Genomic DNA, 13,812 nt, shown 5'->3' on the forward strand with positions numbered 1-13,812 from the left:
TTGTCAAAAAAAAAAAAAAAAACATGAATATACTCATAGTGGAGGCGGTGGCTCAATCGGTAGAGAAGTGGCCTGCAGCCCTCCCGGACCCAGGTTCAAGTCCTGAGTGGGGCAGGGAACAGTTTGAGGATTTGAATTTCTTAAAAATCAGACTTTACTGATCTACCAGAATACCCGCCGACATGTCGTAAAAGTACCCCCGCTAATACCAATTCACCAGTCCTGTATGTGACAGCCCTAGCATGTATTCAACATGGACGGTGGGTGTGAGCGCCGAAGTGGTGACATGTAGAGGTGTATGGTACGTAGGAGGACTACTGGGCCTTTTTTAGCAGGCTGTGAAGCCTATGCCCAGAGTCGGACACATTAAAAAAAAAAAAGTTTATCGTCGATGTGGAAGGATTGGGAAGAGTTCTCGATACTGAATGATCATTACAAATTCACGTCGCCCTGATCAATCAGAAAATTCGGGGGGCCAGAGGAGTTTGATGTTTTACAATCAGGGGTGCAGCCTGCCACACCGCGCCGGAACGCCGCTCACTATTTAGAGTTCAGCTTACTGAGCTCTATAATATGGAGAGAATATCTCCGCAGCGAACGTGTAACTTTGGCCGCTACACTGAAACGTCTGCACTCGTCGCCTCCACCATGGTAATGCAGTTGGATCACTGTTCTTAGCTTGCTGTTTCTGTTTCGCTATTGCTTACATAAGCTAAACAGTGGGCCATGGCACTATATTTTCCGAATTCATAGTCTGATTGCAAAAGGCGTGGACGTGGTGTAGTCCATAAACATCAGCGGTGCCCTGGTCCCCTGGCGGCGGTTACACAAACCCACGCTGTGCTTCCCATGAGAAAGCTTCTCCATGCTATTGAGCTCAGTGGCTCAGCTTAACAGTTGGTTAAGTTTTACTTGTTCGCTGAACTAGCCTGGAAAACTTGACAGGCATTACAGCTGACCTCCATCATGAAAAGCCTGGCTGTACGCCACTGAATGTTGGTTATATGTGCATTATTAATTATAGGTCTTTTAGTATTATTACCATACTCGCGCTTGCGGAGAGAGAGCTGATATTGTGGTTTACTTCATGTGTGTGTGTGTGTGTGTGTGTGTGTGTGTGTGTGTGTGTGTGTGTGTGTGTGTGAGAGAGAGAGAGAGAGAGAGAGAGAGAGAGAGAGAGAGAGAGAGCAAATTAAAGTTTTAATTCCATTTTAAGCAAACTTGAATGACTGAGGGTCAACCAATTGTTTTTTTAGAACAATGGTTCAAGAATCAAGGTCTCAAGACGATGTCAGATTTTGACCTAGTATAACCAGCTTTTTATCCAGGTCAGAATAAACTTACTATAACGGCTGAGATTAAAGCAACAACGAGGTGAGTCATTTTTTAAAAACAAACAGTTTATGGTGAAGGTCACAGGTAAGGTCAAATTTCAACCCACGTACAGTACCTGAGCTTGAACAGAATAATAAACACTGCTTTTTATCTGATTAGGGCCAAACTTGGTGGAAGTGTCGAGGATCAGTCAATGGTCTGACCTACGATTTCTCATAACAGTAGGTTAAGGTTCAAGGTCACATGTTAAGGTACCTTTAAACAGTTCTTATCTGATCTAGACTAAAGTTTGTGGAAGTGTTCAGAGTATGTCGAGAATAAGAGTTCGATTTTGAAAACGATCAAGGAAATGTCAAGGTCACAGGGAAAGATCATAGGTCAAAATCAAATGGCAAGATCAGCTTCAACAGTTTCGATCTTATTTAGACCAGACCCTGGAAGGGTTCAGGGTAAAGCAAAGATAAAGGGATTCGATTTTGAGAGTAATAGGTCTATTGTCGAGGTAACAGGGAGACGTCAAATATTTACCTCAGACCACTTGATGGGCACGCGGGTATTGCACTGTTTTTTTCCTTGTTAATACATATAATTGTTCATTAAGTTCATTTGCAACAAGTTAAAGTCACCTGCATGAATCCTCTTTTCCTCGTCGCTATCAGTCAACTTGTAGCATAGCAACGAGAGTGGTCTGCGAGAAGCGAGGTTTGTGCGGTATACGGCAATAATATGTAGGCAATGTATATAGAGTCCCTATACTGACTGCAATATACTTGAAGTTAGTCGAGGCAATTTCTTTGAATATGTTGAAATTTAGCGATTCAATATTATGAAGGATATTGTCATAATACACAAACAGTTCATTACGAGTGATGTCATAATTCATTGCACTGCATCGTCATGGTTAGTTAAATATATCATTTTGCCCTCATTGTCGAAAATATCATCCAAGATATTTATTAAACCAAATCAAAGAAGCAAAACAACTCATGTCCCTCGATCACTAAATCAAGGAATACTAAGTGTGTGTGTGTGTGTGTGTGTGTGTGTGTGATTATATACCTTTTTCTTTGATCACGGTTGGCACTGAAAACGAACATAGCCTGAAAGAAAGGTAAAATTTCACTTTATTCTTTGAACGAAAACGTTTCACTTAACGAGTCTTTGATGTAACCTTGTGTCATTCTCATATTTTTCTAATCTCACATAATTCAATTAAAACGGTAAAATAGTAACAAAATTTGCTTTACAAAATATAAAATACTAAAGTGTACCCTTATCAAGCATGAGTTTTCCCCAACAGTGGTTGCCATGGCCACAGAGACGCGCTCCCACTGATGGAACTTGCTGCCGAGGGTGATTTTCAGGGCTAAATACGGAGGTTTTATAACAGGCACAGATGACAGGCACCGTTTAAGGACTACGGCCGGAGGAAAGGGAAAATGGTAAGAGAAGCTCCTGAATAACTCCGCTTGTTTTAACCTATTCCCTCCATTTCAGGAGACTAATTTTTATTTTGGCAAACTTCAGATTATTTTACTTGCCAGTGGGAAATCTGAGATCAAACGGTCGCCTCGATGATATTCGATCACTGGGCAGCTAGATCAGACTCGTGAGTTTTCCTGCTGCTCCAACTGTGAGGAGAGTTAATGACTGTTGTGCCGTGTATAATAACTCACGTCTTAGTCGTCTCTCCTAAGCTAAATGAAATCGTTTGGTGGCAGCAAGAATAAAATGAAATACATTGTTGACTGAAGGGGTTAAGCGAAGAATCTCAATGATATGGAACGGTGCAATAGCCGGCAGAGTCTGAGGGGTCGTATGCTAAGTGGCTTTGGAGATTTTGTGACACCTCTTCCATAGCGATTTATTCTGCACATAACATCTCAGAATCCTCTTGTATGTTACTGATACACGTTGCGCTGTTAGTAAAGCGATGTAAGTAGCATAGTGGATAACGTTAAGGTGTAACAGGAAGCATAAAGAGCTAGGTAAGATGTGCTACGAAGCCTCCAATGCCACGTACATACGGCCTCGAACCAATAAACTTCCCTATCTTGTCCGAAGATGATGTAAAACTAGTGAAGCATAACTAAAGCCATAACTCGAATGATGTTTGTCTTGGGAGATTCAATTTATTATTGTTTTCGATTGATTCACCAAATTTTAGGATGAGAGGTGACTCCATTCCCACACTGCTCTAACGAACAAACATTCGCAGAGAGTACCTTGCCACTGTTTCCCGCTCTCCATATTTCTCATTGCTTCCCGAACGTCAGAGAACATCCTTCTTTCTCATACTCATTTGATGTTCTCTTGATGTTTTAAGAATAAAGAAAAATAACCGGAAGGGAATTTCGGCGAAATTTTAACTCCTTCAGTCCAGTGAGGTATTTTTTCACGTTATTTCTCCTAAGTAAAGATGATTTTATTCACAGTAGGATAAGGTCTTGGAAATGCAGGAATTAGGTATAGTCTCGATAATCTCTTTCGCTACAGAGGTTCTCTCCCGAAATGAACAAAATCATCTATAGGTTGCTAGAATAAAGCCAAAGACTAAACGTTAATAATGTTCAATGTTTTTCGACTGTGAATAAACACTTCTGAACCTTTTTCCGCTGAAGTATTTTTACAATCGACACAAATGATAATGTTATTCAGAAGAATCACTGAATAAAAGGGGAGGAGGGGTTATCAGCGCTTGCAGCAAAACTGTGTAAATCATCACCAAGGAATTTCTGTTCTAGTAGTTCTGTGCACAGCCTGTGACTGAATAATGATACATCAGTGGGCGGGGCTTATCTCCCATCTGAAAAGTCAACAAACACTAGAAGTGAAACGGGAATCTCCAGGCAGGATTTTAAATTTGGCTGTCGCGCTTCGCAGTCTGTGGGAAGACTAGGACTGAGTAGAAACTGAAGTCTAGCTAAATGATCCTCACCTAGTCAACATGTAATCCTAAGCCTCCTTCCTCACGTCATGTCAGGGTGTAGGAATGTCGGACAGACCTCATTGCGGGATCCAGCTTAAGAAGTACAAAGACTTAAAATTAGTACAAAGTTATATGCACACTGACTCATTTATCTTACGTGTCTCAAGCCATTATATTTATGCAACAAATGCTTAGCATTCCGTTGCATATCATGATTGTTTTCAGAAGCGAGAACAAAAAACAATCATTTTTGTTACCTGCCCTAAAGAATTATGATCTTCCACTCATGTCGCTGCATACCCACCTGACAGAACAATAACTGAAGTACAATCAGCACGGAATTCTATACACACCCGCATTACCCTCAATGTATGTTTTACTTTATAGAAACATGAAGTTACATGTAGTACTTATATCAGTGTACCGATATTTACTCACAAGACAAATGTTCACATGATAATTGTTCGCACTACTGAAAAAGACAAATGTTCACAACTCTACTCTTGGCGGTGGGGCGAGGACTCAATGATACAAATTAAGTAGTAAAGTATCAACCAATCCATAGAAAGATACCTAGGTTAAGGCCAAAGGACGCCAGTGTTAAAACTGAAAGATGGGTCTCTTTTATGTGAGGTCCCGTAAGGTTTGGTCAACGCAATATCCATAAAAACGATTAGAACCGAAGAATGCCCAAGGTTAAAACTGATGGTAGTTATGGTTAGGACCGAAAAATGCCAAGACTGTGGATGAGGGATGCAAAAGTAGGCTCTGCAGGATGTCAAGGTTAGGAGCAAAGGATGCGAGGGTTAAGACTAAATTAAGGGTGCCAAGTTTAAGAAAGGATGCCAAGATAATGTTGAAGGATGCGTAGGTTGGGGCCAAAGAAAGCCATGGTCAGGACCAAAGAATACCGAGTTATGAACTTTTATCCCCTCCCCCTTTTCAACAGTGCGAATTTGTGAACATCTCTTTGTGAACATTTGTCTGGTATGGCACTTAACGTGAAAGTCATTATGTTTGACAGGTTAGTGAATGGATTAATGATAACGCTATAATTTACTTTTTTAGGAGGGGAACCCAGGGGAAGAGGCACAGAAGGACGAGGTGGCGGTATCCTTGTCCACTAGTCAACAGCCAGAGTCGGACGAGACGTAAGTAAACAGCAACGTAACCTAGATGTATCAACATCTTCAGCTAGGGAACGTCTGGGGCTTGTGATAACGTTTGAATGATTTATTAGTACATCAGCTTGCCCGAAAGGATTATCGTTCTCTTTTGTCCAGAATTTTGCTCTCTCTCTCTCTCTCTCTCTCTCTCTCTCTCTCTCTCTCTCTCTCTCTCTCCTAATCTTCGTACATCAACTTTGTGTCTGGTGTACTGGTATGGAAAAACTAGTGGCACTTGATATACTGTACCTGATCAGTACTGAATCCTTAACCCTGTGGCCCCAGTATTTCTAGTTCTGCCGGCTTGGGCTACTCTGTGACACTCTCTGTCTGTTGGTGAAGGTTTGTATTATTCTTTCTAAAACTGAAACACGTATGTTCTTTATCCAAGTCTACAACAACGATAGGGCCAAGTAGCTAAATCTCTCCTTTCAGAGTGACAGTGGAGGAACTGGAAGCACAGCTTAAAGTGGCCCACTCGGAGACAGCTGCTGCACGGGAACAGATTTCCGCCCTGACACAGCAGCTGGCCACCTCGGTACCCAGGGCTGAGGCCATGATGGCACGCAGAGACTTAGAGAAGCGCATTGAGAATCTAACAAGGTAAGCCCAAAGTCTGACGAAAGTTAAAAACCGGATAATAATTCAAAACGACATAGCACAGCTGACACTTGTCATTCATAATTGCTATACTCATGGGATCATATTAGTTCGTGAATTTTAAGAAATTTCTAAAAATCAAAGGCAAAATACTGTATTATGAGAAATAAGAAAGCAACAAGAATGTGCTTCCCTCTTCCACGTCCGCAGTCTAATTATATAGCCTACAGTACACTACTCCCCAACCATTGATTGTGAATTTACTGAACAAAAACGCTTTATCGCATATATATATATATATATATATATATATATATATATATATATATATATATATATATATATATATACCTAGGCTGCTTCCCCAAGGAAAGGAGAGGTAGCCGAGACAGGACGACACACTCCCCATTTACTCATCCATTCAAAAACATTCATTCCCATCTTAGCCCCAAGGGTAGAACGGACAGATATATATATATATATATATATATATATATATATATATATATATATATATATATATATATATATATATATATATATATATATATATATATATATCAAATTCGATCCCAGGGGTGCTGGGCGAGGCAAGGCACTGGGAGGGTACTAAGCATACCGCCCTCCGCCTATCGGCTCATAGTCGCGAAGCTCATAGGTCCCTACCTGGGGATTCCCTACTTTATAAAGACTTGAAAAATCCCAGTTCTGTCCAATACTCGGGACACTGGGCTCCAATGGGATATATATATATATATATATATATATATATATATATATATATATATATATATATATATATGTGTGTGTGTGTGTGTGTGTGTGTGTGTGTGTGTGTGTGTGTGAAAATTCATTCAGTATCATATTCCAAACCCCATATTCCAAACCCCATATCCCTTCTCCGGTGACGTGTTTTATTATTTTATTCTAGGTTCCTCTGGACGATTATATTGAGCTTGAAGAGATCTCAAGAAATGGGTAGCCTTAATAAAGGCAGTATCTTGCCCCTTCATTTTGAATAACCTCCTCGAAGCTGAATAAAGTTGTCGGGAAGTAACAAGACTGAAATAAACAATACGTCGTCTGACTGAAGATGCCGGAAATAAAGAGGGAAGCCTAAGTGAAGAAGAGCTATTTAAAGAATACCCAAAGAAGTGGGTCTCACGGCCATATACTGTAGTTCGAAATTATCGGCTCCTCCTCAAAGATAACCCACCCATGAATTATGATGATGATGATGATGATGATGATGATTATAAATTATTATTGTTATTATTATTATTTTTATTATTATTATTATTATTATTATTATTATATTATTATTATTATTATTATTACAGAATTATAAACTTTACGAGTACCTGAGAGGAGGGTCTCTTACGTAAACCACCAAGTTAGAAACGAGTGCAGCCCTTGTCACACATTTCCACTCATAGTTAATCCATCATTTCAGTAATTCTTGTATTATCTCACCTTTCTTATCACACTTTCTCATATGTGTAATTTACACGTCCATCCGCCGCCACCTTGACCTTCCAAGCCACCTCTCTCCCTGAAAATCACTCATACATAGGCTATTCTTTCACCGCCTTATTCAAAACCAGACTCTCTATTGTATATGGCCATCTCATCTAAACTCACATTATTTTAGGTCCAGATACAAGGGGTACAGCAAATTCCTAGGCCACCACCGCAACGAGCCTCCATTACTGTGATAAAACAGAAAAAATATTAAATAGTTACACCTAAATTTTTAATATAGGCCTAACGATGATTAACTGTGCGACGACCACCTACTGTTTGCCCAGAGTCTCCAAACCCTATATCCCGTCCTGGTTGTACATCCTTATTTAACAGACTTTCCCTTTTCACATTTTTTAACGAATCTCCGTTTTTTTTTTTTTTCCGATTCAAACTACGTAACTCATGTTTATCTTACAACAGTCTCATCTCCACTTCGTCCATTCAGCACTGCAAACTGAGGCCATAGATATTTAACAATCATCCGTTAATGGGGGCACTGAAGCACCTTATTTTAATCTTGCTGCCCTTTTCCTCAGTCCTTTGTCATTTATGAAGACCCATAGTGACGATAAAATTTCTCCTTTGAGTTACATTCTACTCTAGTTTTTTTTTTTTTTTTTTTTTTTTCACTCCACGGCAATGCTCAAACTCTCACCAGTTAAAGTTTCTCTCCACTGGCAAACATAATTATCACACTCCAAAGCTCTCTCTCTCTCTCTCTCTCTCTCTCTCTCTCTCTCTGCGTGCGTACTCGTATTTTAAACCTATGTATATTATGTATATGTATGTATATGTATTATGTATATGTATACGAGTATTATGTATTACGTATTTGGCCAATTGGGGAGGATGGAGAGCAAGAGACTAACGAGGAGAGTGTGAGTGAAGTGGAGAAAGGGAGAGGGACGGGGGCTGCTAGGATGAGATGGAAGGATGAAGAGGTATATGAGAGAGGAGGTGCGTGAGCTAGGGGGAGGGCAGTGAAATGGCGGGGGAGAGGGCGACATGGAGGCGATTAATTTTGTTTGCGGCCACCCTTTATGGGATTAAGGCGACTGGCAGTGGATAGATATAGATATTATGTATAAAATAATTCTAGTTATTTCATATTTCCAGCTGACATGCAGGAGTAGTGATATACTGTAACTGCTTTGCCAAAAATATCATAGTTTCCACCACAACAGGGACAATCAGGCTCTGACAGATGCAGTGGAGAAAGAGCAGAGGGAGCGTGAGTGGCTGGAGGGTGAGCTACGGGCCCAGTACGAGGCGGCTGAGGCCACTGACCAGGAAATGCTCAACTTGCAAACCTTCGTCAGGAAACTACATACTTTAGTTGAGGACAAAACCAAGGCGCTGGACATGCAGAAAGTAAGAAATCTTGATGTGGAGAGTGAAACTGGAAAACGCTTGTTAACAATCAAAGGTGCAAACAACCTGCTACAATGCAAAGTTGTATGGGAACACATTTACTTAATCTATAAATTGTATAGAAGTTAGTAGATTATGAACTAAAAAATGTTTTCTGGGCAGCAACAACTTTGTACTTTATATCCTGCACCTCCACTTTCTTTCATTTAAATCTCACACCCTTCTTTTGCCCGATAGGAAGAGCGTGAGGGCATGACACGGCAGCTGGAGGAGGGGAAGGAGGAAGTGGTGAGGTTGCGAAAAGAGGTAGAAAATCGGTCAAGGATTCTGGCCAGAGTTGAGGCATCATACAAGGATGTGGCCAGTGTAGTTAAGGTGAGAGAGTTGTACGGAGGTACGACGAATACAGATATCATGTGACTGCTAAGCTGCCGGTTAGAAATCCTGGCGTCACTCAACTCAGGTGTCTATCCTCCCTTTGTGGGTTGGTAAGTAAAATGGGTACCTAGGGTAACATCTAAGGGAGGTAACTGTGGTACCGTGGATAATGCAGTGGCCTTGTATGCCGGGGATATTAGGTGAGTAACTCGCCATAGGTTCAAAAGCCTGTGTTAAGATGAGCACCGCGGGTAAGCGCCTCATGGCATCTGACCCCTACCTTTATCTTTTGCAGTGCCAAAAGAGAGAGAGAGAGAGAGAGAGAGAGAGAGAGAAAAGGGGGATGGGGGGTTCTCTCAGTGAGGGAGATGAGACAGTCTCTGGGTGATGGGTAGCTTCTCTCTGCAACCTCCATTATAGTGTTCATAATTCCGCTAAATACAATTCTGTTGCCAGACGCCTTTATCCCGTAAGGGGTGCGTAGAAACAAATCGCCTCCATGTCGCCCTGTCCAATGCCACTTCAATGTCCTGCTTCCAGCTCACACCCCCCTCTCTCATACACCTCTCCACTCCTTCCCTTCATCTCATCCTTGGCCTCATCCTTCCTTCCCCCCCTCCACCTCACTCAAATACACTCTCCTCGTTAGTCTGTCGCTCTCCATCCTCTCCACAAGGCCAAACCACTTCAGTGTGTTTCTCCTAACGCTTTCTAACACATCCACATCCACACCACAGCGTTCCTTTATTTCCTCATTTCTCAGTCTGTCTCTCCATGTAACTCCTACATGGTTCTCTCAGATAACTCATTTCTACTGCACTGACTATTGACTTGTGTCCTTCCAACAAGGTCCAAGCTTCACTTCCATACGTTAGAGTTGGTATCAATACTGTCATGCAGCGACTTTTTTTTTTACTTCCATGCTCACTTCCCTGTTCCTTATCAATGCTTTCAAAGAACCACCAACCTTTCTTCCCTGTTGTACCTTTTCAAGCACTTCACCCTCTAAACTTCCATCCTTACTCATCATACTACCCAAGTACTTAAATGCACTCATATTTTCCATTTCCTCCTTATCCAGCATCGCTGTACTTTCAGTGACTTCATATCTCTCAAAGACCATAACTTTACTCTTCCCTAAATTTACCTTTAGATTCTTTTCTTACACACACTCCCAGACACATTCATTAAGCCTTGTCGTTCCTCTTCGTCTTCACTTAACAATACAGTAGCATCTGTAAACAATAGTACAGGGAGTTTTCAAACACTGCCCTCTCTCATTAGGGTCGCTTCAACATCCACTGCCTTACCTTGTATCTCATTTATAACGCCATCCATATAGCCTACAGATTGAACAACCATGGGGACATGACACATCCCTGTTTCAATCCAACATTCAAATAGAAAAATTCACTCAGTTCACTATCCATACGCACTGAAGCCTTAGCCCCCTCATAAATACTCTTTGTAGCATTCAGCAACTTCCCATTTACTCCATATATCCTTAATTCTTTCCACATTCTTTGTCTATTCACCCTGTCATATGCTTTCTCCAAATCCATGAAGGCTGCGTACAGCTTCTCTCCCTTTTCTAGAAACTTTTCTACTAAAGGCCTAAGAATGAATATCTGTTCTACACAACCTCTTTCCTTCCTAAAACCTCTTTGTTCTTCTCCAACTAATTCCTCTGTTATTTACCTAACTCTGTGAATAAGTATCCTACCAAATACATTTCCTATTACACTAAGAAGACAAATGTCCCTATGATTACCACACACTTCTTTTTTCCCCTTTCCTTTGTACACCCAATCCTCCGGGACTCTACGTTCTTCCCAGGCCAATCTGCATATCTTCCGTATCCATTGCACTACTATCTCTACCCTATGCTTCAGCATTTCACCACACACTTCATCAGTCCTTGGGGCTTTCCCCATTTTGAATTTCTTCATTGCTTCCACTACTTCCATCCTACCGATTTCTTTCTCTCTTCTCACCTCCCTCCTCCTCCCAGCCATTCCCCACCCACTTATACTCGCATTACTTTCGTTCTCTATGTTTAACAATTCCTTAAAGTGCTTTCTCCATCTGCTCACTTTTCCTTCCTTCTCCACTAGCAATATCGTTTTACGTTTTCGTTTTCGATTTTGAAGGCTCCAACATGCTTGCATGCGTCGGCCCTAGTCACCTAATGGCGGCTCTCCATGCTGCACGATTTATTGCAGCCTCCCTGTTCAGTCCCTTAACCCTGAGGTCACACTTAATGACCTCGTCCCACGTCTTTCTCGGTCTACCCCTCACAACCCCACCCCCAATATTAACACTTCTCACCTTCTGCGACCAATTATCATCCCTCATCCTCTCCACATGCCCAAACCACCTCAGTCTACCTCTCCTCATCACAACACCAATACACTCCAGTCCCATACTACCTCTCAACTCCTCCATCGTAAACCCAGCCGCCCCCCCCCCCCAGGCCTTGCACGCAGGGACGCACTGCACACCCACCTAATCATTGTCATTTCTGTACGTCTGAGCCAGCGAATATCTTTCTCCTTTACTACCCAGGTCTCACTACCATACAGCATTACACTCCTTACACACGCTGGATACAAAGACCCCTTAGCACGTAGGGAGAGTCCTCTCAACGTCAGGAGAGGCAACAGCTCCCTGAACTTCTTCCAACCACTTCTCACCGTAGCCAAGGAGCTAGCTCCAGCCCCACCTCCAGCACACAACATGTCTCCCAAATGAAAAAAAAACTCTTCCACACACTCAAGAGACTCATCAGCAAGTTCAATCCTTTCACGCCTGACAGTCTCCATCTGCTCTCCCCGACACGCCGCACAAATAAAATCAGCATTATCTCACAGTCTACCTCTGATACCACTACATCTCGTGTGCACCCATTTATCACAAACACTGCACAAGATGGAGTTACTTCCCACGCCCTTGTGGCAAACTGCACGTGGCCACTTTCCCTCGTCTTTGACAGTACCGCCACCAACCATAGATATCATCACTTTTGTTTTATCTGCATTTACCATTAAGTCCTTGCTCCCCACACCATCTCTCCACTTCCTAAACCTTTCCTCCGCCTCCCTTTCGTTCTCTGCAATCAACACCAAATCATCAGCATACAACATCTCCCACGGGAGTCCGTTTCTGAAGTCACGTGAGAGGGCTTCAAGTACCATGATAAACAACACGGGACTCAAAACTAACCCCTGATTCACACCAACATTCACTGAAAACTCATCACTCAAATCCCCATTCACTCTTACCTGGGTGCGAGAACCCACATCCATACCCATAACCACTCTAACCAGCCACTCCTCCAAGCCAAGCTTTCTCATCGTCCACTTCACCACCTCTCTAGGGACTTTGTCAAAGGCCTTTTCCAAATCAACAAAAACAAAATACAGATTCCTTTTCTTCCTAATATATTTTTCTTGAAGCTGTCGAACAATGAATATGGCATCAGTGGTGTCCCTGCCTGACATAAACCCAAACTGCATCTCATCAATATTCACTCTTTCTCTAATCATACCTTCTAGAACTCTCTCCATTACCTTCATTATCTGATCTAAAAGCTTTATACCTTTCAATCCCCGACTTACTTCTTTATCCCTCTGTCTAACTCTTTTTACCTCTTCCCAGAACATCTTCTTATATTCCTTCCACTTGACACTCAAATTCCTTCCAAACTCCTCATACACTTTCTTCTTACTCTTTCTTACTAATCTTTTCGCCTCTCTCTCCCTCTCTACATATAGCTCTCTCTTCCGTTTCTCAACTTCCTCTACAGCTCTGTTTCTCTTTCACTCACTATATGGTTTCTTCTTTTGTGCCACAGCCTGTCTCACCTTTTCATTCCACCATGCTGTTCCTTGCGCCCCTTTTCGTCTTCTCTTCACCCAGTACACCATCTCACATGCTGCACAGATTTCTGCTGTGAAAATCTTGAACACACCTTCCACGACTCCCGTTTGCTCCAGATCATATTTACCCAATCGCTCCTCCACTTCTCTCTTATATTCTTTCTTTTTTCCATCCTCTTACAACCTTCCTACCCTCCCTGTATGAACTACTTCCTCCTGTTTTTCCGTTCCTCTACTCCTCCAATTCATTTGAACCTTGACTTTCTCCACCACTAAGTGTTGGTTAGAAAGTCCACTCCCCTAACCTCTGTACGCTTTTGCATCCGTTACACACCGTCTCATTCTATCATCCACACACACATAATCATTGCCTTCCGTTCATTCAGTTCACCACCCACCCTTCTTATCACTCGCACGTATACCTGTGGATCATTTTGTGGCTAAAGAGGGTATTTGCAATGACCAACCCCCTCCCGGCACAAATGTCCACTAGAGCACTGCCATTTTCATCCACTTTTGCAGGCACACCCCAGTCACCAACTACTCCATCCACCTTCACATTCCCTACTTTTCCATTCATATCGCCAGTCAAAAACACTCTCTCATTCCTTTCAAACTTTTCCATGCATGC

General features: G+C 42.0%; 1 protein-coding gene across 1 annotated transcript in view; it reads left to right on the plus strand.

Moving 5' to 3' along the window:
- LOC145400993 (cilia- and flagella-associated protein 58-like) overlaps nt 1-13,812 on the plus strand; it is a 234,544-nt gene that overhangs the window by 17,320 nt on the left and 203,412 nt on the right. The window contains exons 2-5 of the mRNA XM_080273351.1: nt 5,333-5,415; nt 5,866-6,033; nt 8,739-8,925; nt 9,163-9,300. Coding sequence (XP_080129477.1) covers nt 5,333-5,415; nt 5,866-6,033; nt 8,739-8,925; nt 9,163-9,300 — 576 coding nt within the window. The remainder of the gene's footprint in view (nt 1-5,332; nt 5,416-5,865; nt 6,034-8,738; nt 8,926-9,162; nt 9,301-13,812) is intronic.

This window comes from Coenobita brevimanus, chromosome 54 (genome assembly GCF_032717465.1).
Source record: "Coenobita brevimanus isolate Jiangsu-jjx chromosome 54, ASM3271746v2, whole genome shotgun sequence".
Taxonomy (NCBI): domain Eukaryota; kingdom Metazoa; phylum Arthropoda; class Malacostraca; order Decapoda; family Coenobitidae; genus Coenobita; species Coenobita brevimanus.